The sequence below is a fragment of the Apis florea genome, unplaced genomic scaffold, assembly GCF_048593485.1.
Source record: "Apis florea isolate Af1SG1 unplaced genomic scaffold, ASM4859348v1 contig_3170_pilon, whole genome shotgun sequence".
Taxonomy (NCBI): domain Eukaryota; kingdom Metazoa; phylum Arthropoda; class Insecta; order Hymenoptera; family Apidae; genus Apis; species Apis florea.
Window position 1 is genome coordinate 897,827 of NW_028256714.1, and position 27,965 is coordinate 925,791.

General features: G+C 38.4%; 1 protein-coding gene and 1 long non-coding RNA gene across 3 annotated transcripts in view; one reads left to right on the top strand and one right to left on the bottom strand.

The window, feature by feature from the left end:
• Nucleotides 1-27,965, bottom strand: part of Nmdar2 (glutamate ionotropic receptor NMDA type subunit 2) — a 63,262-nt gene that overhangs the window by 33,002 nt on the left and 2,295 nt on the right. For both annotated transcript variants that reach the window (XM_031915947.2, XM_012485704.3), the window contains exons 2-5: nucleotides 21,786-21,964; nucleotides 20,321-20,735; nucleotides 18,402-18,582; nucleotides 17,686-17,824 (exon numbers count right to left, since the gene is read on the bottom strand). In XM_031915947.2, coding sequence (XP_031771807.2) covers nucleotides 17,686-17,824; nucleotides 18,402-18,582; nucleotides 20,321-20,735; nucleotides 21,786-21,964 — 914 coding nt within the window. The remainder of the gene's footprint in view (nucleotides 1-17,685; nucleotides 17,825-18,401; nucleotides 18,583-20,320; nucleotides 20,736-21,785; nucleotides 21,965-27,965) is intronic.
• On the top strand, nucleotides 3,930-4,924 carry LOC147657341 (uncharacterized). The gene is made up of 3 exons (XR_015292601.1): nucleotides 3,930-4,089; nucleotides 4,166-4,266; nucleotides 4,418-4,924. It is a non-coding gene; the product is annotated as an uncharacterized LOC147657341 (long non-coding RNA).

Sequence of the window (27,965 nt, forward strand, 5' to 3'; positions counted from 1 at the left end):
AGTCGTCGGCGAAAGGATCGTTTTTAATTTGTTCCTTTTCAAAAAAAAAAAAAAAAACGTGGCGACATCGTGAAAATTAAAAATAAAAAGTGTGTCCCGCGTGCGTGAAATACGCACGAAACGAAAGAAAGAAAAAAAATGTTAGGTTAAAAATGTTAGCTTAGCCTTCTCACTTTTCCAATATTTCCTTTGTTGTCGATCAAAAATCTATCCGCCGTCATATTTACAAATTATCCATTCGAGCGTTCTTAGCCATTTCTGAATCTACATTAATTTAATAATAATTCACGATTCGTGATTACGTAGGAAATATCAGTTTTCGATGAAACCGAAATTAATTCACGTAATACGTGTCTAATAATAATTGTTCGATCGATGTAATTAGAGGCGTATCTATCCCAAGTCTGGCGAGTTCTCTGCATAGCGGAAATTCTCAAATGTGATATCAACGCGTCGCGTTAATTACCTGGAACGATGCAACGCATCGTGTCGAAGAATGTTATTCATTCGTTCCATCCAAGTTGTGCGAAAACAAGGATGGCGCGCTATTAATGGCGTTCACAAGGGTTTCGATCCCTCGTAGCTCGTTTAATTAGAAAATTACATTTCATTACGCACCCTGCGATTTTCATAATCACGCAATGTTAACCGCGAGTTCTTAGAATTTCAATTAAAACATATCATTTGCATATTTTGATCCTCGTACGATGTTCATCCACTTCGTGGATCACATCGAAGCTGAATTGCTCGAATTTTTGAGACGCGTTATCAGTTCGATGGGTTTCCTCGCAACGATGTTATTCCAGAGAATATTTATTTGTTCCAGAAAGTTGATTATCGTTTTATCGTTCGTTAAATAGGATATATTTCACGGTGTTGTAACGATATTAATTCTCTCTATTTATCTGGGAGAATATAAATATAAATGTACGAAGCAAGATCGAGATTCGATCGAGGTGAATTTTTCCTCAATTTTCACTGTAAACATCGTATGAATCGCGACGAAAGTGTTAACTATCTAAAACTATCGAAAACTCTAGCCAATATTTTTCATAATTTTGTCACGATTGGAGGACAAACGCAATTAGTACGCGATATATTTTCTTCAATTTTCTTCCATATTTGATGCCCATTGTCGTAGATTGAAAACGTCGAGAGACTGTCGACCGAGTAAAAGCGTTAAAACTTTCACCGGGATCCCCTCCGATAAAAATGAATATTTCAAACGCGACGACATACTCGCGCAAACATGTACTTATAAAAATCGAGGTAAAATTTAAAAAATTATTCCTCAAAAAAACGCACAAGCTCCACATAAAAATCGACTTTTTCAATAAAAATAAACCGCTAGCATTATTATTAACAACCGCACATAGACGCACATCCTCTCCTCGAGCCGAATTTCACTGGAATTTATTTAACCGAGCCCTGGTCTCACGAGATCCTTCTTTAAATCAGCCCGCGTGGTATACTTTCGACAGAGGGAGGGGGAACAATAGCTGGACGGAATTTTGGAACGAAGGAAAAAAAAACGTGGTGGCGAAATCGCGAACGGGGTCGAAAAAGAGGAGTTGATCCACGTTTCGAATATGTAATAGGGAGGGAGAAAGAAGGAGAGGGCGTGTCTCTGGCTGGCGCGCGACCATTCGAATATTGGAAACCGATACAGAAATATACAGTGGTCGAACGCGTCTCTCGATGGAAATTCATTCACTCTTCCTCCACTCGTCCTCGCGCACGCCGTGAATCCATCACGCGCTGAATTTTTCAAGTTTCTCGATCGAGAACACGTGGAAACACTCCGTCCTAGAACGAGACTCGTGGGAAGAAATTTGGGCGAGAAAGTACAAGGGTCTGGCATCGTTGGGACGAACGACACGAGTCTGACCGAACTTCTCGTGGCCCGAGAAATCGACAAGTCAACGACAAGAGTCTTAATCGAGAGTCTTAATCGAATTATATTTCGACTCTGCGAGCGGGCTTGCCTTCTTCTCGAGAGACCAGCGTGATTATCGTTATCGAGGTTAGAGAGAGGGAAGCGGTTTCAGATTTTCAAAGGTGGTGGTAGGTCAAAGATTAATGGAAATGATGCGTTTTGGAAACGAGAGAAATAATGTTCTCTGTGTGTGATTCTGGTTTAATGGTTCTGGAAAGGGAACGAAGGAACAAAGCCGGCGTTGTTGTCCGATGATTAACGTCGCGTGCCACGGGTGTCGTTCCACCCCTCTCGTCATAGAGCTGCTTAACCGCACGGATTCTCTGGTTTCTCGCTTTCCAGAGGATCCTCGCGTTACGCGAGGGAATCGTGTTTATAATTGTTCTGCGCACTTTGGATCGCGACAACGGATCGGAAAGTCGGTGAAGAAGGGAAATTTTTGAAAAGCCAAGGAAATTGTTTTTTTGTCGACAAAATTCGGGATGCAAGGATGATTCGAAGCGTAGCGTTTGATCGATCGACCTGTCATCCGATGGCATTTCATTTTTTTCTTCCTTGAGTTTTTCCAGGAATTTGTCCTTTTTTTTTTTTTTGGTATTTTATCGCAACAACAGATTATTGGCAACGGATTTATCGAAAGCGAAACTTCGGGGAGGGGAAGGTGAAAATTTTTCATGAAACGTGGAGGAAACTGTGCCATCGAAGCTCTTTTTCGTTTCATCGAGATGCAAAGTTTGAACTTTTGTGGGAATCGTCTGTTTACATAATCGCAAGATCATTGTCAACAGGTTTATCTAAGAAGTGAAACTGCGAGAGAAGAGTTTTCGAGAGTAGAGAAACGAAAGAGGTAAAAATTTTGGAAACTGTGCCAACTATTTTTCGTTTCGTTAATTGCGAGGGTACAAGGATTCGAAGCAATTGCACGCTTGACACGATGCAAACTTTCCACTTATCGCTCATTTCCCTTTATTCCTTTCTTGGAAACTGGACCACTGTGTCCTTCCAGGAATCGTGTTCCGATTAAAAACTATCCTTTTCCTTACGCGACAACTAAAAGTCGTATCGAAACAAAGAAGAAGGCATTTTAAGGGACGATGTTTCCAATGATCGTTCAAATCGAGAATGGTTCAAATTTCAAAGTCAGTTTAATCGAGTTTTAAAAGATATATTCATTTTACAAATGTAAAAGCATTGGTTGAAGCAAATTGAGTTTTTGCTTCCAGCCTTATTTAAACTTCTCTTTTCAATTTCTGGATGGAAACGTATGCATGGAAAAAAGAAAAAAAGAAAAAAGAAGATTCGCATACGAATTTTTCCTTCACCTCGAAATTTCCTCGTAATTATTACGCTCGCGCGTCAACGTAACGAAACGTTGGAACGAAAGAAAAATTAACGATCGCTCGCTTTAATCACCGCTTCTCGTTAAACCATGAAAGCGAAGATCGCGTCGCGTGTGTAAATACAGGCCCGTTCCGATTCGATTAGATCGGAAGTTGATATCCCCGTGGGATGGCCTCGATCAATTTTCAGGCTCCATTAAGGGCAGATATCGTGGTAAACGAACGGCGAGTAAGGGTAAGTATCGCAGCGGACGTCTTTTCGCCAACCTTTTCTCTTAACGAACATTGGATAAACGAGAGAAATTCGAACGAGAATTGTTCGGTGCTCCGTTTAACTCTTTTCTAAGGCAAAAGAGTTCTCATTTCCCCGAAAGCTCGGGAAAGAAATTCAGGAAGGAATTTTTGAGTTTTCGCGTTACGTTTTTCTTCTTCTTTTCTAGCGACTCGTTTCGAGAATTCGAGGGACGGATGTTGTTTATCTCTTTACATTCAGTTTCGCAACATTGAGTAAGAGTAAGAATTTTTAATTCTTAATTTCCATAACTTTTCAAAACCATAATGTTATAGGGTATAAAAGTTCACCGAAATTTTATCTATAATTTTATTATTAAACGTTGCTAGCAATGTCACTATTCTGTAGTTGGCATCCTTTCGTTTGTCTTCGATCGTCAGTTGTTCAGTTCTGTTCTCTTCCCGACACTCACGTATAACCAAGATATATCCATTCAGCTAAATCTGTTTATTTCCTAATATTAATTCCCTTCTCTTCTCTTCCTTATCTTACGATAAATAACGAAGGAAAATTAATTATCGGTAATAACAATGGAAAAATTTGTCAAACCAAGGTATACAGTTTCACGATTTTAACGAAAGGTGTACTCTTTCAAAGTAACGCGGTCCGAAGGCAGGGAGAGATAGGCGGGAAACCGTAGACAGAAGTTGGATCGAAACTTGTTCTCGTGTAGAGTGGTGTACGATCTTGTTAGAAAGGTAGCGTTAATCACGTTCTATTAGCAGTCATACATCAGGGGTTTGATATTATGGCTCGTTAGGTAGTTTATTAGACTTGGTAACGTTTGGCCTGGTATCAGTTTCGGTAAGAAACTTGCGCATCCATCTCTCGTATTTAAACGTGTTCCAGGGGCTCTCGATTGCGGGTGACGCGTTGGATGCGGCCGATAACGATGCGACGTCGCGTTAATGGGCTGTGTTAATCCAATGAAACCGCTTGTAAGTAGGAGTACACTGGATCGAATGGGATAAACGGGAATCAATGCCGATCTCGTCTCGTCTCCAAATCTTTATCCTTATTGATTACTTTTTATCATTTAATTTTAAAGGAAATTTGATTAAATAATGGTTGATTATTTTGATAATAAGATTGTAAAGGGGAAGGGAGTTTAAATAAGGAAATTTAGAAAGTTTGTTCTCGGCTTCGGTATTCGATAATTATCGTATTTATAAATATTTTGCTCGAGTTTAGTTATCGCCCGGATAAAATCATCGTCGTTTATTTCGTTCGCGATAAATTAAATTGGGTATAAAGTAATTACATTGATTAAATTGTAAATTAAATTTAATACGATCGATTTTACCATCCACTGTTGTTACCACGATATCTGTTAAATACGATATTTTCCGAAACGATCGTGGATTAAAAATTTATTAGCGCGAGATATACGGATCCGATTTTCTAACGCAATTTTCCAAAAATTCATAACAAAGTTATTAATCATTACATCACGATCGGAAACTAAATTAATTGCTGTATCGTTTTTTTTTTTGCAATATCCAAAAATTTCACAATATTCAAATATTCAAAATTTCACAAATTAGCCAGAAATAACACGCTTTCTTTTCCAATATCGAAATATCCAAAATTTCATGGTTTCATTTACAATATTCAAATATTCAAAAATTTCACAAATTCGCCAGAAATTAATAACACGGGTTTCTTTTGAAATATTCAAATATTCGAAATTTCACAGTTTTTTTTTTTACAATATCCAAATATCCAAAATTTCACGCTTTCTTTTCCAATATCCAAATATCCAAAATTTTACGGTTTCTTTTACAACAATTCAAATATTCAAAATTTCACAAATTCGCCAGAAATTAATAACGGTTTTTTTTGAAATATTCAAATATTCGAAAGTTTACGGTTTTTTTTTTTTTACAATATCCAAATATCCAAAATTTTACTTTCGCAATATCCAAATTTTCACGGTTCCTTTTTCAATATCCAAATATCCAAAATTTCACGGTTTCTTTTACAATATCCAAATATCCAAAATTTCACAAATTCGTCAGAAATAACACGGTTTCTTTTGCAACATCCAAATACCCAAAATTTCACGAATTCGCGTAGGAAAAAGATTCATGGACTTTCACCGAGAAACAGAAGACCGTAAAAGTCGATTCAGGGTCGTAAAAACATCGTCCGGAAACTGGATTCATGGCGTTCTAGAAGATTCGCCGGAAGTTTTGCAGATTAGTGGCAACGTACTCGAACGGCTATTCCTGTAACGATTAAGGGAGGGGGGGACATGGGCGCGCGTTGGAACGTAGCCAAACGTCGCAACTTCTATCGGAGGATTTGTGCAACTATCCCGCTAAATATGTATCCGACGATGTGACTACAGCGGTAATTTTACAAACTTCGAGTTTGCATAGAGTCGCTCGGCTGATTCGATTATCACCACAATGCGAATTACACGAAGCGTTTGCTCAACTTTGAACGCCAATCGAACGTTAGATATTATAGTTATTTTGTGAAATTTCGTCCGACGGAATGTTTCATCCGCGAAGAAAGAGAGAAAAAGAAATAATAAATCGATAAGTCATATTTTCTAATTTTTCTTAATTTTTGAAAACTTGAAAGGAGATTTGAAGTTTGAACTTGTCTTAACTTGTATCTATATCTGTATTAGATAATATACGTTGGAATAATTATATTTTTGCTTATTTTCGAATATCTCGCACGAATAACTGGTTAAAATTTTAATGTCGTCTTAATCGTTCCGACACCCGCAATCTCTATTTGCCTAACTATTTTATCGATTCTTGATTTGACTTTACTGCAGTCGAGGGAGTTTAGTTTAAGGAAATGGAGTTTCCTGGATCTTTCTCGAAAGAAACTTTGAAATGATTTCAATTGCCAACACGAGAGAAGTTTAAACGATGGTTCCACTGTGTGGAACCTAATAATTTTAAATTTATGATCTCATGTTTTAATCACGAGACAAGTTTTTTTTTTTTTTTAAATAATAAATAGCTTGGGTTATTTTTGGGATAATTCATGGGGGAATATACGTTCCAAATTTGTATTCCGTGTCTTCGTTTTATAATTATTTATATTTTATTTTAACGATTGGAATCAATATTTTTTTAGGAGAAAAATATATCATGCTATTCATTTTAAGCAATCCAATTGTAACACGTTTCGATCTAAACGACACGCAAAACTTAAATAGTTTATTTTATCCCAGCATTGGAGGTAAGTAACACTCGAGAGAAGAAGCTCTTCGAGTCGAAGAAGCTAACTTCTCTAAGAAGATACTCCTAGGCGAAAACAGAGGGAAGTTCGATGACGTCGAATAATCCACGGATGAATCCTTCAAAGTTGAAGCAATAAACTCCAAATCTTAAGATTGTTTATCGTGCTTATCGTTAAATTACTCTCCAAAATTTCGGATAATTCATCGCGCGAATTAATCTTAGATTAGAAAACAATTTTCCAAAAATTTTAAACAACAATTAAAAAATAATTTAACCAATCGAAAATTATTTTAAACAATTGCTAATAGAAGCAGACAGATACAACTCTGTCAAATGAAATCGAAAATGAAAATATCGCACGATTCGTTGATTTATAAATCATAATAAATCTTGCAGCAGTTTATCAGCCAGATGATCAATAATTTTTTGTTCAAAACGTATTACAAAACATTAGCATGTTTTTTCGAAGCGTGATTTATGATTTCGTCGCTCGCTTCATTTCTGGGGCGATGACAGCAAGACCTCCTCTCCCTTATCTATATTTCATAATCAATCCTCCACTTCTTTCGCCATCATCTCTCCTCGAAATCCAAATTGACGAATTGGCCAATCAACAGCAACACGTTCATCCTCTAATTCTCGCGAAACTTTCGATAAAGCAAAAATAAACATCTTGCGGAATTATGTATATATATCTCGTACGATTTTTTTTTTTCGATTATTCGAGGACGATTGGAATATTTAAGTTTACCTACTTAAACATCGAGATTATCAGCGCGGCATAAAATCATCAATCGCATTCGAAATCGCATTCCATCAAGGACCCAATCATCAGACTTAATGGCGAAACGCTGGAAGCACGCTATATCGATCGAGACAGGTTCCCTTCAAATTCACCCTCGAATTCGATGATGATGAATCATGCCGCGGAGAATCGAAATCTAACCTGTCAGGTGGGGTATAATATCCGGTCGCCTGTTACGCAATGCGAGAAATTCCCTTAATTAGCCGTCACCCACGCGTTTCGAATTACGCTCCACGGTCGTGATACTCGCGTCCACACACGCGCGTGGATCGCACGGATCGTCGATGGATCGTACGCGATAACGCGTCTGGTAGGCGAGGTGGCGGCCACTGGAGAATGTCGAGCTGTTATTATCGCCCGACTCGATCCGTTTTCAATGATTAATTATCACGTGATCCAGCGCGGGGATTAGTGATTCGTTCGTCCGTCCGTCGGATTTCGGCCACCGTCGGATTAACAGGCGAGAATTGGAAGAAGTTGTATCTATCTCGCCGCGATTAACGTTCCGATCGGAATTTACGGGTCGTGTTTATCGAGCTAATTGCCCTCACGCGGTGCAAATTGCTCGTTTAGAATTTGAGAATCGCGTAGAATTCGAGAATCGTGCGAATGAGCGTAATGCATTTCGTATTTTTCTTTTACGACGTGCACGAATTGGTCGCTCGCGATAAAAGTATCACTTTTCGCGAAATCGGTAGAGTTCGGCCGTTTCCGTTAGACTTCGTTCCAGCTCGGCGAGCTTCGTATGTAAAGGCAAATCGACGAGTCATTTCGCACGGAACGTTCGTGACGCGTGGATCGAAACTCTCGATAAAACTTTTGAATTAAGTTTTTTTTTTGAATTATAACTTATTTCGAATAAATATCGATATATATATTTCTTGGAAAGAGAAAAAAAAAGAAGAACGTAATTTTCTTCTATAAATACGTAGTAACTGCGATTGTACGTTTTGAGAGTAAGAAATGTTGTTTTTAATTAGCGAAAGAAGAAAGATCGTTGAAAAGTTATCGTTTCCTCTTGACGCTTCTCAACTCCTTAAGATACTCGCGATACCAAATAATATTTCATTTCCTATCGACACTTGTTTGTACGGTGCTTTGTCTCCTCGACGGAAACTAGAAGTTCGTGGAGGCTCTCTACCGTTATCTTAATTAGATTTCAACTCGATTCAAACGATTGTCTTCCTGTGCTGTATAAACGTGTCGACATTTGTTTCGACGTATCATCAATCTAACAAGATTTATTTATTTATACCTTAATGATCAATTTCCCATAAATTTGGCAAAAGTGAAAAAAGTTTCTATAATTTGCAACATTGTTTATCAATTTTTATTGAATCGAATTTAATTTATTGCTTTGTTGCACCAGCAGAAATTAAAATTTCTAGACGATTAGCAAGATTATCGATGGATTTCGTAGTTTTATATATTTTTCCTTGCTATTCTATTACACGAAATAATTACTATTCGAACTGGAATTAATTAATTTATACACGTTGAAACGAGCCTGCCAATGAATTCGCTACATGAAATTACGGTTCGTGTTTTGATTGTCGGTCAAATCTCGAAACTGAAAGTAGAGATAGAGTTTCGTTAGAAAATTAAAACTCGATTTCGTTGGAGACCAATATCCCGAATGACGAGGGGCTCGACTGCAGAGATTCCATGCTGTTCGAACGATTATCGATAAAATATATATTATCGTATGATGGCATTATGGAAAATGGTTAAAATGGAACCGCGAAAATGGTTTCGTACGCTTGAAATTTAAATACTCGACGTTCAACGTCTGATCGAATAAAATAATTTTACGAATAATCGGAATATTTTACGATATTTCTTTTAAATACGTGTATTTTGCCGCGGACTCTCAACAACCTTGTTCTACACAATAAACAAAAGAATAAGAGAAGAGGAAAGAAGAATATTTCTTTCTAAAGAAGCTCCATCAATGAGTTCGCTAATAAACCGAAGGAGATACTCGTTTCTTTTCCTTCCTTCCGCAACACTCGTCAAACAATCAACACGAAAAAAAAAAAAGACGACCAAAAACTAGCTACTAGCCTCCTTCGTCATAATTTCTCAATTTAATCAAAAGCAATACTGTTCGATAAACTGGAAAGTAAAAAAGAAAGAGAGAAGAAGAAATATCGAAATCTTTCGTTGGAATTAATTTAGCGTATCGAGTTCACCGATGGAACGAGGTCAGAGAGAACTTGCGCTCCCTCTAGACGTCCTCGTTACGTGTGTGCGTAACGATTCTAATTATTTCCTGCGTTGTTCCATCATCGATTCGGGCCATCGCGCCGACATCAACGCGCATAATATAACCCAATACAATTAAATCGCGTCGAAAATTCTTTCTCGACGAGGAAAATAATCGAAGAAGAGGAGTATCTCGTCGTCGTGGTTATCACGAGGGAAATATAACGAATAAAATTGAACGAGGAGAAGAAGTCGAACGTAATTTCTTACGACAAAATGGCGGTCGAACGCTTTCTTAAGTGTCTCGAGAACGCAGTTAATGCAACAACGCGAGTGTGTATATATATATATGCTCTCGAGCAGCTTGCTCGTGCTGGAAAGGAAACTCAGTCCTGTTTCGAATATTTCTACGCTCTTTTAAAAGGAAGAGGTCGTCGTTGCGAAATTAATCGTCGAGTCGAGTGGTCGAGACAACGTTTAAAGTTTTGTTGAGAAGAATACATGGACGAAAGTCCAAACTGCCAGAATTAATGACCATAACTTAAAGGAATATTAATAACAGATTGGATTAAAACTAGCATTTTTCCTCCATTGCTGATAATTCGAAACTATATTATTATATTGTACAACTAAAAAAAAAAAGTTGAGAAACAACTGACTTATCCATTCTGTATAAATAGCAATCCATTACGTGTCGTTCGTCGTCGATCCACGAATCACGAATCTAAGCGTTTTCTAACATCCGAAGCCGAATATTGGAGGTCTTGCAATTTCATCGTCCGTCGATTTCCAATCAATCCACGTGGCGAGCAGCAGCAAGTCGACATTTTATTCCTGGCTCGATTAGCGTGATTAACGCGGGATTTTCAATACCCTGGAACGCGACTAATTAAATCCGAAATGGGATTTCCTCCCATTCGCTATTTACCCGACCAGCCTGTCGATATCCACGTGTATCCAACCGTATCGTTTTCCAACATGCGGCACCGATATGTGTGGCGGCCCCCGCGTTTTACGTGTTATACCTTTCCCGTAATTGTTTTTGCGGTCTCGACAGAGGGCGGGGGATGTGGCGGTGGTGGTTTTGTAGTGGAGAAAATGATGCGAGAGGAGGCGCGCGAAAGAAGGAGAGAAGATTTGGTGGGGACAAAGGAGGATTGGTCGGGATACGAAAGAAGAGAAAAAGTAAAGGAGAAGTTTGAACGTGATTTTTGTGAAACGAAGAAGATTATTGTGAAATTGATTGTTTCTCTACTTGAAAAAAATTCTTGGAAATTTTCATTTTGTCATCGTTCCATATAATTGAAATTAGGATAAACTCGAAATACTTTTGCCCGTGTAGACGAAGAATACTCGAGGAAGAGGAAAATTTGCACGAAATTTTTGGAAATTTGTGATCATATTTCACGTAATCGAAAAATAAAAACTCGAAATACTTTTGTTCGCATACGACGAGAAGAGGAAAATTTGCACGAAATTTTTGGAAATCTGTCATCGTTTCGTATGAATATTGAAATTAAAATAAACTCGAAATACTTTTGCTCGACGAATACTCGAGAAGAGGAAAATTTGCGACCATATTCCACGTAATTGAAATTAGAATTGAAAAATAAAAACTCGAAATACTTTTGTTCGTGTAAACGACGAAAGAATTTGCGACCATATTCCACGTAATCGAAATTAGAATTGAAAAATAAAAACTCGAAATACTTTTGCTCATATAACCGACAAATACTCGAGAAGAGGAAAATTTGCACGAAATTTTTGGAAATCTGTCATCGTTTCGTATGAATATTGAAATTAAAATAAACTCGCAATACTTTTGCTCGACGAATACTCGAGAAGAGGAAAATTTGCACGAAATTTTTGGAAATCTGTCATCGTTTCGTATGAATATTGAAATTAAAATAAACTCGCAATACTTTTGCTCGACGAATACTCGAGAAGAGGAAAATTTGCACGAGGTTGAAACGCTTGATGAACGCGAGAAAACGATTCGCAATATGGCGAACGGAGAAAAAGAAGCGAAACAATTTCCTAATCCTCGCTGGGTCAATTGTCGAGGTGCGAAACGAGAGCGTTCGAAGTTTACGCAAGGCAACGAGGGAAGAAAGGCAACGAAATCGCCGCGATAAATCTGACGATTAAATTTGCAAGAGAAATGAAATTATACTCGTGCCAAGCATGCATACGGTCGTTCCCCCCTCTTTAGAAAACGATCCGAGTCACGAGAAATAAATTGTGCAACCGTGAAAAGAATCGAGGAAAGAAATTGCGGGGCAGAACAGAGAAAGGCAGTTTCCACGCTCGTTTCTTTAATAAAATACTTTTCATTTGCAAACAAAACTCATTAACACCTGTATACGAATAAACCAAGACAATAATTTTCTTCAACCTTCGAGTTTTCGATCGAAGCAAAAAAAATTCAAACTTGGTCCGCTCTCTCGATGGACAAACCAAAAATGGAAGCTTCATCCACGCGATAAACGCGGGAGAATTATGAAGTTGACCCAGAAGAAGATTCTTTCACTACTGCTACTACTTTAGGATTATCCTTTGTCCATCGAAAGCGCGAGAGATTTTTTAATCTCGGCCGATCCGAAATTTTCGCCGGACGAGAAACAGCATGGCGCCGCCTTCCTATTGCTGCTTCGCGACCTTTGAGTCCTTTGGGCGGAAGTGTTTGCCAAGGATGGTGGGGGGACGCGGAATTGAATGGAGGGAAAACGCGTTTCGAATATTAAACTCTCCTTCCTCGAGACGTGGGTGGGATGCTCGATTGCCGGACGTGGATGAGAAAAAGCTTCTTGCACCCTTAAAAATTTCGTCGAAAAGAATGTCGTCGATGACAGTGAAAGTTCTGCCGAGATCGTAAAGAATAATTTGATGGATATTTTAAATGGTGACTTTACTTGCTCTATAAAAACGTTGTAAACGATTGGTTATATTAGGCTCTGACTGAATTCGAATTACTTCGCATTCAAATGATGCACGTGTAGAAAGATATTGAAAATATTAGAATATTAGAAAGGTATCCTTTATTAAGCGTCGTCGACGACAGTGAAAGTTCGGCCAAGATCGCAAGGAATAATTTGATGGATATTTTAAATAGCGACAGTGACTGGTTATATTAGATTCTGACCGAATTTGAATTACTTCGCATTCGGACGATGCACATGCATTTTCTCTAAAAATTTTTATTAAAAATATTGGAATATTAGAAAAGTATCCTTAAAAATGTCATCGAAAGGAACATTAAACGTTGTTGACAGTCCTGCCAAGATCGCAAAGAATAATTTGATGGATATTTTAAATAGCGACAGTGGCTATTTTAGGATTTTACTTCCTCTACGAAAACGTTACAAGCGACTGATTATTCTGAACTTGAATCACTTCGCATTCGGACGATGCACATGCATTTTCTCCAGAAAAATATTAAAAATATTAGAATACTTAATAAAGTCGTCGAAAAAAATATTAAATATTAAATTTTACTTTCTCCACGATGAACGCTCGGCCAAACCGCGAAACGCTTGACCGACATTCTTATTGTTTATATTACACGCGCTTAACTTAAATCGGAACTTAAATCGTAAAGCAAGGGGTCAATTATTAAATATACGACTGCGTGACGAAGCGTTCGAGCGAAGGGATTTACACCTTGTTAACGCAAAAAGTTACAACCTTTTGTAATCAATGCACAAACAATCTTATTTTAAATATTATATTCTTTTCCACAAAACATTGGCCGAAGAAAAACCTAATATTCAGTCTCACAAGTAAGTGACTCAAGGCATAACACGAACGAAAAGTCTAGCGTCGTGGAGACAGGCATTTAACGTGTTAAAGACGCGGAAGAATCGTTCACTCGTTGATTTATTCGCGCGTAACGAACGTTATGAAGCGTTAGTTTTTCTCTCTCTCGTCGAGGGATCGAGAACGAAGAAATCTTCTTCCAAGATTTTCCAGGCCGATCGAGTCGAGGATTGATTCCACGAGCGTTCGTGATCGATACGTTTCTTCGTTCGCGGATTCATTTCCGAGGAGAAGGAATGGTATATCGCGCGAAATATATCTCGTGATTTACGAGGCTGCGACTAAATCCGCGCGAGAGTCGCGAAATCCTTTGGTCAGACGGCCGGATGCCCGCCACCGAGCCGTGAACGAAACGTTTGAACGTTTCGAGGACGGAAATTAAAGCGAACGCCAGTCGGTTGAATAATTCCAACTGCTTTTCCTCTAATACGTGCTCGTATTTCACGATTCGATCTTGCATTTCTCGCGCTCCACCATTTTTTCACTCGATACGTGAAATCATCATTAGACTTCCTCACAAGTCTATTACGAATTGTTAGAATCTTGACGATCTATCGTTTTACAATACTACACGTGATATTGTTAATCAATATCTCAGCTTTCATTTCCTCTATCATCGATTCCTTCACGAATACGATCGATCTCGAGCTAATTTTATTTTCGAAATTCATTTCTTTTTTTTTTTAGGCCTTCTAAACTTGGGAAACAATATTTTTCGCTACGATTCCACGAGAATTGAATTAACTATCGGAGACATTGTCGACTCTGTTTTAAAGCGCAAGTTTATTCAACGTTTCCCGATAAAGAAACGAAGAGGAATCTATTCAAGAATCGATACCGCGGATTATTAATCGGAGATAACGAAGTCTAGGATGAATAAAAATTCTGTCGTCTCTCATTCGAGTTGTCGCCCAGGTGACGTATTTGCTTCTCAAAAGCGGAAAAAAGTCCCTTTTCCATAAGTACCCTCAAACTTGAAACAATTTTTATACAGATAATTAATTGAACATTTGATCCACAATACAGTATGATTTTTTCCCCATATTTTTTAATTATTAATTACATGGCTTTAAAATTTATAAATGTCATTTTTGTAGTTAAATTGTATTAAATTTTGTACCATTTTTATTACTTATTTTATATCCATAAGATAAAAAAAGATAAAAAATAGGAATAAATATATGATTTCAATCGAAAAATAGTTTTTTCCGCTTTTGAGAGGCAAATACCCGAATCGTGGCGATTGACAGTCGCCTCTCGAGCGCAAAGTATTAAAATCGTGAAAACGCACGAATGCTCGTACTCAAATCTATTTGTTATACAAATCGATCAATTTCTACTCTATCCTCTAAATCTAGTCAAGCGAAAGGTGAAAAACTTTTAAAAGGCTTCGTTGATGTGTCGATCGATACTCGAGTTTCTCAATTTAGGATTCTCTTTGCATAAGGAATATCATTATATCACAATTGGCGCGTGAAAACCAAATCTACTTATTATACAAATTAATCAGTTTCCACTGTCCTCTAAATCTAGTCAATTGAAAAACATCTACACTCGTAAAAGACGCAGAGGCTTCGTTGATGCGTCGATCGAAACTCGATCCTCTTTGCATAGGAGATATCATTATATTGTAATTAGCATGTGAAAACCAAATCTACATTTTTATTATACAAATTAATCAATTTCCACTGCCCTCTAAATCTAGTCAATTGTAAAACTTCTACACTCGTAAAAGACACAGAGGCTTCCTTGATATATCGATCGAAACACGAGCCTGAATTTAAGATCCTCTTTGCACAAGGAATGTGATTATATTATAATGACAATTGGCGCGTGAAAACCAAATCTACTTATCGATCAATTGAAAAACTTCTACACTCGTAAAAGACGCAGAGACTTGCTTGATATATCGATCGAAACACGAGCCTGAATTTAAGATCCTCTTTGAATGTCATTATATCGTAATTAGCATGTGAAAACCAAATCTACTTATTATACTATTACACTATACTACTCATTATATTAATCAGTTTCCACTGTCCTTTAAATCTAATCAATTGAAAAACTTTTACACTTGTAAAAGATGCAGAGGCTTCGTCGATGTGGCGCGAAAACACTTCGAGTCTCAATTTAGGATCCTCTTTCATAAGGAATATTATTAAACTTCTACACTCGTAAAAGGCGCAGAGGCTTCGTTCATACGTCCATTGAGCCTGAATTTAGGATCCTCTTTCCATAGAAAATGTCATTATATCGTAATAACAATTGGCGCGTGAAAACCAAATCTACTTATTACAAAAATCGATCAATTGAAAAGCTTCTACACTCGTAAAAGGTGCAGAGGCTTCGTCCATCGAGCCTGAATTTAGGATCCTCTTTCCATAGAAAATGTCATTATATTGTAATAACAATTGGCGCGTGAAAACCAAATCTACTTATTACAAAAATCGATCAATTGAAAAACTTCTACATTTGTAAAAGGCGCAGGGACTTTATTGATGTGTCAATTTAAGATCCTCTTTGCACAGGGAATGTCATTATATTATAATGACAATTGGCGCGTGAAAACCAAATCTACTTATTACACAAATCGATCAATTAAAAAACTTCTACATTTGTAAAAGGCGCAGGGACTTCATTGATGTGTCAATTTAAGATCCTCTTTGCACAGGGAATTATATTATAATGACAATTGGCGCGTGAAAACCAAATCTACTTATTACAAAAATCGATCAATTGAAAAACTTCTACATTTGTAAAAGGCGCAGGGACTTCATTGATGTGTCAATTTAAGATCCTCTTTGCACAGGGAATGTCATTATATTATAATGACAATTGGCGCGTGAAAACCAAATCTACTTAATACACAAATCGATCAATTGAAAAGCTTCTACACTCGTAAAAGGCGCAGAGGCTTCGTCGATCGAGCCTGAATTTAGGATCCTCTTTCCATAGAAAATGTCATTATATCGTAACAACAATTGGCGCGTGAAAACCAAATCTACTTAATACACAAATCGATCAATTAAAAAACTTCTACATTTGTAAAAGGCGCAGGGACTTCATTGATGTGCCAATTTAAGATCCTCTTTGCACAGGGAATGTCATTATATCGTAACAACAATTGACGCGTGAAAACCAAATCTACTTAATACACAAATCGATCAATTGAAAAGCTTCTACACTCGTCAAAGGCGCAGAGAGGCTTCGTCGATCGAGCCTGAATTTAGGATCCTCTTTGCACAGGGAATGTCATTATATCGTAACGGCAATGACAATTGGCGCGTGAACCCGCGAAAACGGCGCGAATCGAGAATCGATAGGGGGCGGTGGGTGGGTGGCAGGTATGCGCTCTCGATCAATAGGAAGCCGGACGTTAATTAAACGTCAAATGCATCCATTAGAAAACGAAGTTTCCCCTATGTGAGAGCCCGATTCCCCTCGTCAATGCGAACCAGCGTGTAATAATATTTTGACGTGATCCTCGCCCAACCTCTTGTTATCGAAACCGTTCGTCGCATCGATTCTCGATCTCCGCGTGTCCACGGATGTTTCTCGTTAAGATCCATGGAATTTTCTTCGTCGATCGAATCCAATTTCTTAAGTCGTGTCCTCTTTCGGGGATTCGTACTCGATCGATCGATACGAGCGTTCGTTATTTTCATTGATAAATGAAATTTTCGACGGATAATTGCATGGATGAAATAGGAAACACGACGGCGAGGATCGATATCGTTTATCGAGCCAGGATTAAAATAAACCAGGATTACAAGCAGGTTGAATAAATCATGATTGTAAATTTAATAACGAAACGGAGCAAGACGATCGCGATATAAACTTTCAGAGTTGGAACGTTAAATCGAGAGAGGATTCTTCTTCCGTGATAATGGAGCTACGCTCACGTTTCTTCCAATGTCAGAAACTCCCCCCCCCCCGCTCCCCCCCAGAATCTTGGAAAGAAACTAATATTTTCCAACTTGGATTCTTTTTGTTATCCCGCTCGTTCGGTTTCGCTCTACTCGCTGATCTATGCGAAATATCCGTGCAAGGAGAGAAAGGGATGTTTTTCTCGTCTTTTCACTCACCTCCTCCCAGACCAGTTGTTTGCTCAACCCGGGGCGGAGATTCATGATTTTCAGCTCGGCCGACTTGAGAACGCCATCTTGGGTGAATTCGACGTTGGGCTTCCCCTGGTCCCCCTCCACGGACACGTTCTTCAAGTATCTGGAGAAGAAATGCCATTCTCCTTTGAGAACGCAACAAATGAAACAATTTTCGATCAAATTATTCCTCTTCCCAGAATTTTGCGCAACTTTCGTCGGGAATAGAAATTTTGAAATTTCGAATCTTTTGATACCTTTATCCCTATGAATGATTCCATTCCTCTCTAATCTTTCGCTCGAGTAAATTATTTCGAAACAATTGGTTTCGAAAAAATTACGCGTATATATTTCACAGGAATTTAATCGATTTATTCACATTCTATATACGGTTAAGTAAACGTAATTCCGTTCTGATTATTCGCGTTGAATAATTCATCGAATAAATTCGTCGATTAATCGGAATCGTAATTCACGGAATCGTGAATATCGTAAACAACGATCGAAACAAAGCGGCGACGCGATATTATAATTTTTAACCAATATTTCCGTTGCGCGCGATCCGCTGCACGATCCGTCGAAACGTTACACGATTCACGATAAAAGCGAACACATTATAAATTCTCACCATCGTTCCCTATTTTCAAACTTTCAAATTTCGATCGACTTTTTCCTCTTTTGAAAAGGATCCGTTCTCTTACTTGAAAAACAGATCTCCGGTGTTCCAGCGGGATTCCCTTCCCTCGCAGCTCAGCTTGGTGTTCAGCGTGTGATCCTTGTTCGCCGGATCGTTCAAGAAGTTCTCAGCTCCGTTCGCGTAAACTTTCACAGCTGTCGTGATCTCGTTCACCAGACTTTCCGTGCTCGTGTCGAAATGCACACCTGAGAAAAGAATCGAAGGGGGGAGGAGGGAAGATATATACATGCATACCGAATACGTTACACTTTTGGTGAAATTATATTTCGCACGAGGATGGAATCGAGAGGGGAAGAGCGTTGGACAGAAATTCGCTCGAACGGAGATTTAATTAAAATTCTTCTCGAAATCGATCGAGTATTCTCGAGCAATTGTCGGAACGCGCGTTGATCGAGTATTCCATTCGAAATACCCTCGAAAATGAATCGAGATAAACTCGTGTTCTCGTCTCCTTCTTTCTCTCCCTTCGATATAATTTTAACGGTTTGCACTCGAGAAAAGCCAACGAGTCCACACGATTTCAAATCAATGTATATATATATATATAAAACTTTTAATATTTTAATATTTCACGTGTATCGCGCGAAGAGAGAAAATTTTGTGGAATATTAAAGTATATTTTAGTAATAAAGCAATTACCAATATTTGATAACGAAAAATCACATTCGCTCATCTTCATTTCACGTTTTTACAAAACTCAGAGACTTTGAAAATAATATTTCCATCGCCACGACTGTCGAACTCGGACTAACGCCGAAAAATATATAATTCGATCATCTAATTGCAGAGAAAAAAACCATTTTCTACACTTCATAGGATTAAACGTGAAGAGCTTTACGAAGCGATATTTAGAAAAAAATCAAATAAATCATCTCTCGAGTCACCGTTGGAGCGCAAAGGAGAAATCATACAAATTATTATGGTAAAAATTACAGCCTTTTCCCAACAATCGTGCAAAAATTATCCGAAAGTATCGATACGACGATCATTCCATTAGCTTTAAACAAGCTTGGAGAATATTAAATTTCTCTTTCCCCTTTTTTCTTTTCTCTTCGGAGAAAAGTCATATTTCCAAACGAATCCCTCTCGAATATTTTATTCGCAACCTAACGTTTCCGTTCTCCGGTTCCTTCGATATCGGTGATACACGATATCCCCGCGTGCGGCCGGAGAAAGCTTTGAAAATCGATGAGTTTGCAGCTACGAACAATAAAACCGAACGTTTCGGCGGCTAAAAAATTCGCCGAATATTTGTCAATAACCGAGCTTCTCGCGAGCAATTCTTCTATTCTCCTTTTGTTCCTCCTTTTCATCGCACGTCTCTCCTTCTTCTCCCTCTTCGAAATATTGAATCGAAAAAGCTTTCGTATCACCGGCTGCTGCCTTGCCTCGAGATTGGGATTTCGCGGATGTATATCGGGGGATTGTAAATCAAGCGGAAAGGAGATGGAAAGAGAGGGAGGGAGAGATTCAGGAAGGAAATCAGACCTTCGGCTAATTTTTTAATTATCCTCGTATCGTGTCTTATCGTATCGCAGATGGAAAAGATTTTCATAAATCGAACTACAAGTAAAGGAGGAAGATGTTGGAATAATTTCCTCGAACGCGTCGATGCGTCGAGTGGGCAGTTGTTGAAAAGGCGATTCAACGAGGGTGGAGGAGGATAGGAAATCGGGAATTGATGCCTTCCTTCCGGGCCGCCACCCTTCACCCGAGGGAAAATAAATTCATGGAATTCTGTTTTCGACGTCGGGAACACGTACGATCTTCATCTTTTTCTCGTAAAAGAGATCTCAAATTGCGATAATCGAATTCTATTTATTCCCGCGAGCAACGCGGAGAAACGTGGGTGGAAATTTGAAATTTAAAAAATTGTCCATATTTCTGACAAACTCTCAATTTCTCAACGCTTTATTCGCTTACCCAACATCCCGATTGGGAATTGGCTGGGCGTCTGCAGATTCTCGATCACGCTCTGCGTCACCACCCACACGTAATTCTCCCCCGTGATTTTGTAATCGTGGGCAGCGCTCAGTATCCAGATGGCCTCCTCCCTGGTCGAGTAGAGGAGCATCACCCTCGACTCGCTGTTAACCAGCTCCATCAGGTCGTGCGGATTGGTGACCAGGATCGCGTTCAATATCGTGAACTTGAATGTGTCCTGCATCTCGGATATCCTCTCGCGGACCGCCTGCACGAAATCGTCGTGGCCGGCTATCTGCGAGGTGACCACGCTGAATTGGTGCCATTTGTACCTCTCCAGGATGCTCAGCATAGCGGCCGTTTGGTGCTCCAACGATGGCGCCAGCTGTAACTGCAGATTACTCTGCGACGCCCTCTGCAACCAATGTTTCCACCTCTGATTATAAATGAATTACGACCAGGGAATGACGATGAAAGTTGACAAGCAACAGTGGAGAGAAGATTATTTTCAGTCGAGAGGAAAGGGTTGTGGAACGATTCGATCGAAAATAGAAAGAAGATGTGGTTCGAATAATGTGAGAAATAATTGTTTCTTTTCAAATTATTTTAACGAGGGTTTAAGCAAGATAGGCGGACAATTATAGTCGAGTTGGGAAATATTGTGCAAATTTACGAAGAAGTAAATTTTTCAATCATTATCGATAAGTTTCTTGTTTTTTCTTTGTAAATCGAACATAAAGTTAAGTAGTTACGTATTCATGATATCTCGTATCTCTATCGAATAATTTATAGCATTTAGAGTATGATTTCCGGGGGGTCCGGTTTATCGCATGCCTGCCAAATTCGAAGCGCTTTCATTATGTATTTTCTTTTTTTTTAAATTTTCTAAAAATTAAATCCTCGTATCAGGGCTCAAAACCGGAGAAACAATAATTTTGTTAGCTCTTTATCATTATTCGAACCATCGCGCGAAAAGGGGAAAACGGAATCAAAACAAGCAATCACGCATAAAATGTATAAAATATGAGTCGCACTTGTGTATAAACTGAATCGATCGAAGATTTTTCCTTTTTGAAAACTGTATGTTATGCGAGCTGGACGTTGATTCGTCCAAAAAGCAACTAATCGATCACATACAACATCGATCGTTCGCCATTACAATTGAATAATAACTCGTCGAATTGACTTCAACCAAACTAAATTTCAATGGAACGTTGAAATTAATAAATGACACGAAAAAGTAACAAAATGCTAGAATTCTTCTAAATCAAGGAATGTATAAACATTGACGAAGGTGAGAACGAAACAAACGAACGGATCGACGATATCGAGAGAGAAATTCGATCCGGAAATTGAGCAGAAAGCTTTTATTTTTCGAGGACAATTCGAAGTACGTTTCTTCTTCTTCTTCTTTTTTTCACACCCTGTAGAATGGAAAGAAAAAGGAACATTTGCATCCACTCACTCTCTCCAATCCCGAGTTATCCGCGTTCCAAGCGATCACCGGAATCCCCAAGTAACCGGCCAGCTGCAGAAAGTATTGGGCGCTGGCCGTGCTGCGCCCGTACGTCTCGTAGTTCATCAGGTACAAGATGGCCGACACGTTTTTCGGGAGGAAGTCGTTGCACAGCGATTTCAAGATCTCTGAAACACGAGAGAGAGAGAGAGAGAGAGTGCGGAGCCATCATCGATAACCGTTCTTCGATGAAAATAAAGATCTGTAAAATTCGCTACGATAAATTCGTTCGATCATGGAAGAAACACAGTGATACGGCTCGTAACATTTGTTTGGATGAAACGTAACACGTTTCAGGAATTCATAATTTAACCTATCGACAGTTGTTGTATACTTATTCCTACCGCGTCAGTAAGACAAATATTTCTTGGAAAGAAAAAAGTAAACTGAAAGTAAATACCGAAAAATATATTGTATGCATGTTTTAGGAAAAGTTTGATAGCGATGTGATAAGTTTAACTCTTTGCATTCCGGACCTTTTTAACTCGAGCGAGCCAACGATTCCGTTCGGTGAATTTCTTAGCTAATTTAAAATGATTTCACGCACAAATTAACGTGTAAACTTTTATATTTTGATATTTTACGTATGCTTATCGTGTGAAGAAAGAAAATTTGTGGAATATTAAAGTGATATTTTAATAACAAAGCAATTCATCAACATGTATCCTCGGTTTGTCAGGAATATCGTGATAAATATCGTGATAATCGTAACAATCCCAATAACGTGCTCTCGTTTATTGTCTGTTATTCTTATTTTTCACTTTCTCTTACAGCGTCTCAATCTCCATTACTATTTTCTTTCTCTCTATCGTCAATTTCGTAACGAACAGAAATCATTTCGTTATTTAATAATAACGAAAAATCAAACTCATCTCCACTCGAACTAATTTCATTACAATAGTATTCCAAAACTCTTAGCTTACAAAACTCGAAAGAAACTTTGAAAATAATATTTCCACGAATGTCAAACTCGAACTAACGCCGAAAATAGTTCGGTAATTCCGAGAATCACGCTCTTATTTCAGATAGAAATCTAACGATTCGATAGTACATTATTCCACACTTTATAAGATTATACTTAAAGAGATTAGGAATCCATTCGTGAAGCGATATTTTAAAAAAAATCAAACATAAATAAATATTTTCGTTCGAATTGCTGCATCAATCCAAGTAGTGCCTGAAAGTCACCTCTCGTCGAGTTATCGCGTTGCGATGCCTGAGAGCGCAAAAGGTTAAATATGTTTAAATACACGAAAAAGTTCGAACACGGTCAATTTGAACACGCGATTTAGTGTTGAAGAAGACACACACACACACAGGTCGATAAAATGGAATAGAGTTTCTCGAACGAACGAAGATAACGATATTATCGCGGTGGCGCGATTCGTTATCGGTATAATTGTTCCGACCAATTGCAGCGCGATTTATCGCTCGTTAAACGCTTCCTTTCGCTTGTGACAAACGATTACGATCTCGATACACAGAAACGATATTCGACCGAGCATTTACGAGAGCGTCGAATTTACGAGAGAAACTTTCGAGAAAGATCGAGCGAAATTTCGAAAGGAATACTTTTTATTCCGTTTATATTTTGTTTGATAATAATACAGAATCCGTTTCAATCTCAGAGACGATACAGATATCGCCAGATAAAACGTATCGGATCTAATAATCTTTCTTCGACACGACTTCATCTTCGCGGCTTTTCGTTCTTCTTGCTCTATTTTCACGGTGGAGATTGAGGACAAATATAAGTAAAATCGGTTCGAGATACGATTTATAATTCGTTTGACGAAGAAGAAGTTTCGATCATTTTGCGTATCAGGTGATTGGATTAAAGCAGTCGTGACGAGATCGAAGACTATTTACCAGTGTTTTATATTTTCATCTCGAACGATTCAGACGATAATTGCGGGAAAAGGTGAAAAAAGAGAAAAGACGAGAGTCTTGGAATACGGCGAAGAAGAATAGAACGATTTAAAATACCGTTTAAATATTAAATGGTGATATCGAATGTAATAACACGATAATATTTTCCACTATGAATATTTATTATCCAAAATATGGAGAAAGATCTCATTGGAATATTTATTAATTATTCATGATTTGGATCGGATCGATCGGTCGCGTTACAACGCAAACTCGAAATCGACTACCGTCATTCGAGTCATGGACGCATCCTGACCTGTCCCACAAAACTCTTCCACTTCTCGGATGCGCTCGGTGTTGACCCCGTTTCTTCCTGTCCTCGTTCCCATCCCCCGCCCCATTATTCCTCCCACCGCTTTCTTAATTTCGCGAGCGAGAAGTCCTCCCCGCCGAGCACGACACTCTTATTAACCGTGGATACATTTATTAATTATATTATACTTTAAGGTAAATAAGATCCTCCCTGTTCCTCTCTTTACAGCTTTTTTACCAGTCTATATTCTGAATACTTATCCTATCTTTTCTTACGAGGACGACTCTTATTAACCCATGGAAATTTCAATCAAATCAACCAATGCATTTATACGTAATTATTATATATTTATTAATTATATTCTTCGTATTAATTTTATGCAACTAAGATCCTCTCTGTTCCTCTCCTTATCCACAGAAATTTCAATCAAATCTACCAATCTATATATATGATACATTTATTAATTATATTATACTTTAAAGTAAATAAGATCCTCCCTATTCCTCTCTTGACAACTTTTTTATCTTCTATCTCTTCTTACGATTCTTCTTATGAGGACGATTATTATCAACTCGCAGAAATTTCAATCATATCCATCAGTTTATTAATTATATTATTCGTATTAACTTTATGTAATTAAGTTCCTCTCCTTACGAGGACGAATCTTATTAATCCAGAGAAATTTCAATCAAATCCATCAGTTTATTAATTATATTATTCGTATTAACTTTATGTAATTAAGTTCCTCTCCTTACGAGGACGAATCTTATTAATCCGCAGAAATTTCAATCAAATCCATCAGTTTATTAATTATATTATTCGTATTAACTTTATGTAATTAAGTTCCTCTCCTTACGAGGGCGAATCTTATTAATCCGCAGAAATTTCAATCAAATATATATATATATATATAATACATTTATCAATTACATTCTTCGCACTAACTAAGATCCTCTCTATTCCTCTCTTCACAGATCCCTTTTTCACCAATATGTACACTTCGTTCTCTTCTATAAAGAAGTACGTAAAATAGAAATATAAAATAGAGAATGAAACAACTTTTCTCACTTTTCGCCTATATATATATATATATCTCGTTACTTTAACAAGCGCTTGTTACGAAACGATTTGGCGAGGCTCGTGGCAAGAGGCGAACGTGACATCCTCTCGAAAATTTCCAACGTCCGTTCCAAACTTTTCTCGATATCCGCGTGTAAATTTCGCGCCGCGTAATTAGCAACGTTCGGAACGAAAACGAGAGGGTGGCTCGAGCGACCAGGCACGAGCAGCGAAAGATCGAGTTTGGCCGATTGTCAACATCGATGCGCGGAACGTGCGCCACCAATAACCGATATCCAATCTGTTGTTCGTCGTGACTCTTCGTGTAAACCGATCGCTGGTAAATAACCGATGCAAAACGATTTATCTCGAATTTTGCTCGAGAATACGAAAAGTCGCTTGTTTACCCTTTCGGCTTCGAATTCGTTTCAAATCAACTCGAGATGATTTAGTCTTACGAACGATTACGTGAAGTACATTTATATTCTGAATTATTAGAATCTTGGGAGATCTGTCGCTTTACATCTACTTTACACGTATCACTATTTCATTTTCTCTATCATCGATTCCTTCACGAATACGATCTCGAGCTGTTTTCGAAATCCATTTCTAAATTTTTATACTACCTTCGTCACGATTGTCTGAATCTGAACTAACTGAGAATATTGTTGAGATTGTACTTCTGGAGAAATTTAAGATCGGGATATCTCGTCTCTGTTTTAAAGTTTACTCAACGTTTCCCGATAAAGAAACAAAGAAGAATCTATTCAAGAATCGATACACCGCGCTCTTATTAATCGAAGATAACGAAATCTAGGATAAATAAAGATTCTGTTGATGTCTCTCGCTCATGAAACGTCGCGTATTTACCTTTTAACCATAAGTTAAATGAAACAATTTTCATTAATCAATAGCTTCGAAGTTGATAAATGTCAGGTTCATTCCAACATCAAAACATTTGACGAAAGATTTCGATTAAAAATTATACGGTTAAATTATTTTGTATTTTATATAATTATATACTCAACATTTACTCAACGATAAAGAAACAAAGAACCAAGAAACCCATTCACGAATCAGTATACCGCGCTCTTATTAATCGAGATTCAGCACGAATAAAGATTCTGTCGCCTCTCACTCGAGCTAGCTGGAAAAAAATATTCAAAGTTGAATCGAGATCGATTTGATCTCTCGTTCAGATGCGATCTTGCGGTTAAACAATGGGACAGAGCTTTGTCTTCGTTCGATCAGACACGCGAAGGAGGTGGAAATCTAAATATCCGAATGCCTAGAGTCTTGGAGTGATTCAATCTTGAGGGACGAGATCGATCCGTGTCGAAGGAAGCGATTGGGTGTAAGAGTATCGGCGTGCAACAGCTACGACAAAAGGGATCGAATTATTAGGAGTTAAATGGACGATAACCGCTAAACCGCTTTCCTGAAACCGTTCGAAACGAGAAATTCGTTAAATTCATTCCTTTTTTCGCGCGTGTATTTGCAAGATGTTTCTTTTTTCGAAAAATTATTTTATTATTATTAATTTGGTTTAGTCGGACGAGAAGCTGGCTCGATTTTTTTTACGATTCCAACTCTCGTTGCGTATAAAAGAATCGTTGACAAATCATTCTGTTTGTGATTCTGTGTTGCGATAATTCGCGCGAAAAAGGAACAAAAGGAATGGAACGAAACTTGGAATCGGAAAATGGATAAAAGCAGAGAATAAATTGTATTCTCCACCGAAATTTTCCAACGAATTTTTCACTTTGATCGAGGCGAAGGAAAACGAGAAGCCCGAATACTTTTCGATTACCTTTCTTTTTTTTTTCGTCACAAGAGCAACGTGACGAAAAATTTGAGGCGACGTTCGGAGGCTCGATTATCCCAAAGCCGTGTATTTCCTGGATCTGCGATCCAGCCGGGCGAATTGGACGTCGAACGGTTTTACAAGAGAATCCCGACGAGTCGAGGCGGTTGATTGGAAAGTTAATCGAAAAAGAATATATACGAAACACATGCAGGATATGTGTCTCGAATAAAAAAAAGAAAGAAGAAATATTGGAAAGCGCATCGAACATATCTCGTTGTCGAGCTACTTCTCAAAAACAAGATCGATCGATCGATCGATCGATCGAAGGTAATCCGACAAGGAGGAGCAGCAGCAACACGTCGAGAATCTCGCGTGAAACGACGTCGTGGTGGGATGCTAACTCGAGAAACTGACAGACTACAGGAGCTACAGGTGGATGAAAACGAGAATGAGAAACGTCGAGCCCTGTTTTCAAGCCTTGTTTCCGCATCTCTTTTCCCTAAACGTTCTCACGATCCGAGAACACGGTTTCTCCCCACTGCTGCCATTCCCTTCCTTCCTTTCTTCCTTCCTTCCTTTCTGGAATAATAATATTCCAACGGAATTGGAAACAAATTCTGCCCGAGCAGACACGGTTTCCCTCGAGAGGAATGAGACGAATTCGGAGGATACTTTCAGCGTTGGAAAGAATCGGGCGTGGTCTCGAGACGACGACGTTTCCCAGCCGCATCACTCGAGAAGAACAAGAGTTGCTCTTCGGTTTCGTGGAAGGAAAAGGGGCTCTGTAGCCCCTCGGCGCCTCGTTCTAGGAATTTTCCTTGGATTGGGAGATGTTGCTCGATCGAGGATGAGTCCACGGTGTTATTGGCCGATTGTATGCTTTATCCAAGATCTCACGAGACGAGTGAGAGGAACATCGAAGCTGCTTGGAAACCCTTTCGATCATCAGAATTGTTTGAGCGTTGGAGGCTTGTGAATTTAGCGATAAACGTCTTAGGATAGAACTTGTTAACAACAAATTTTGTAATAGATCAATTTGTTACTACGTAGATCTAGGAGCGGGTTTGAAAAATTGGAAAGG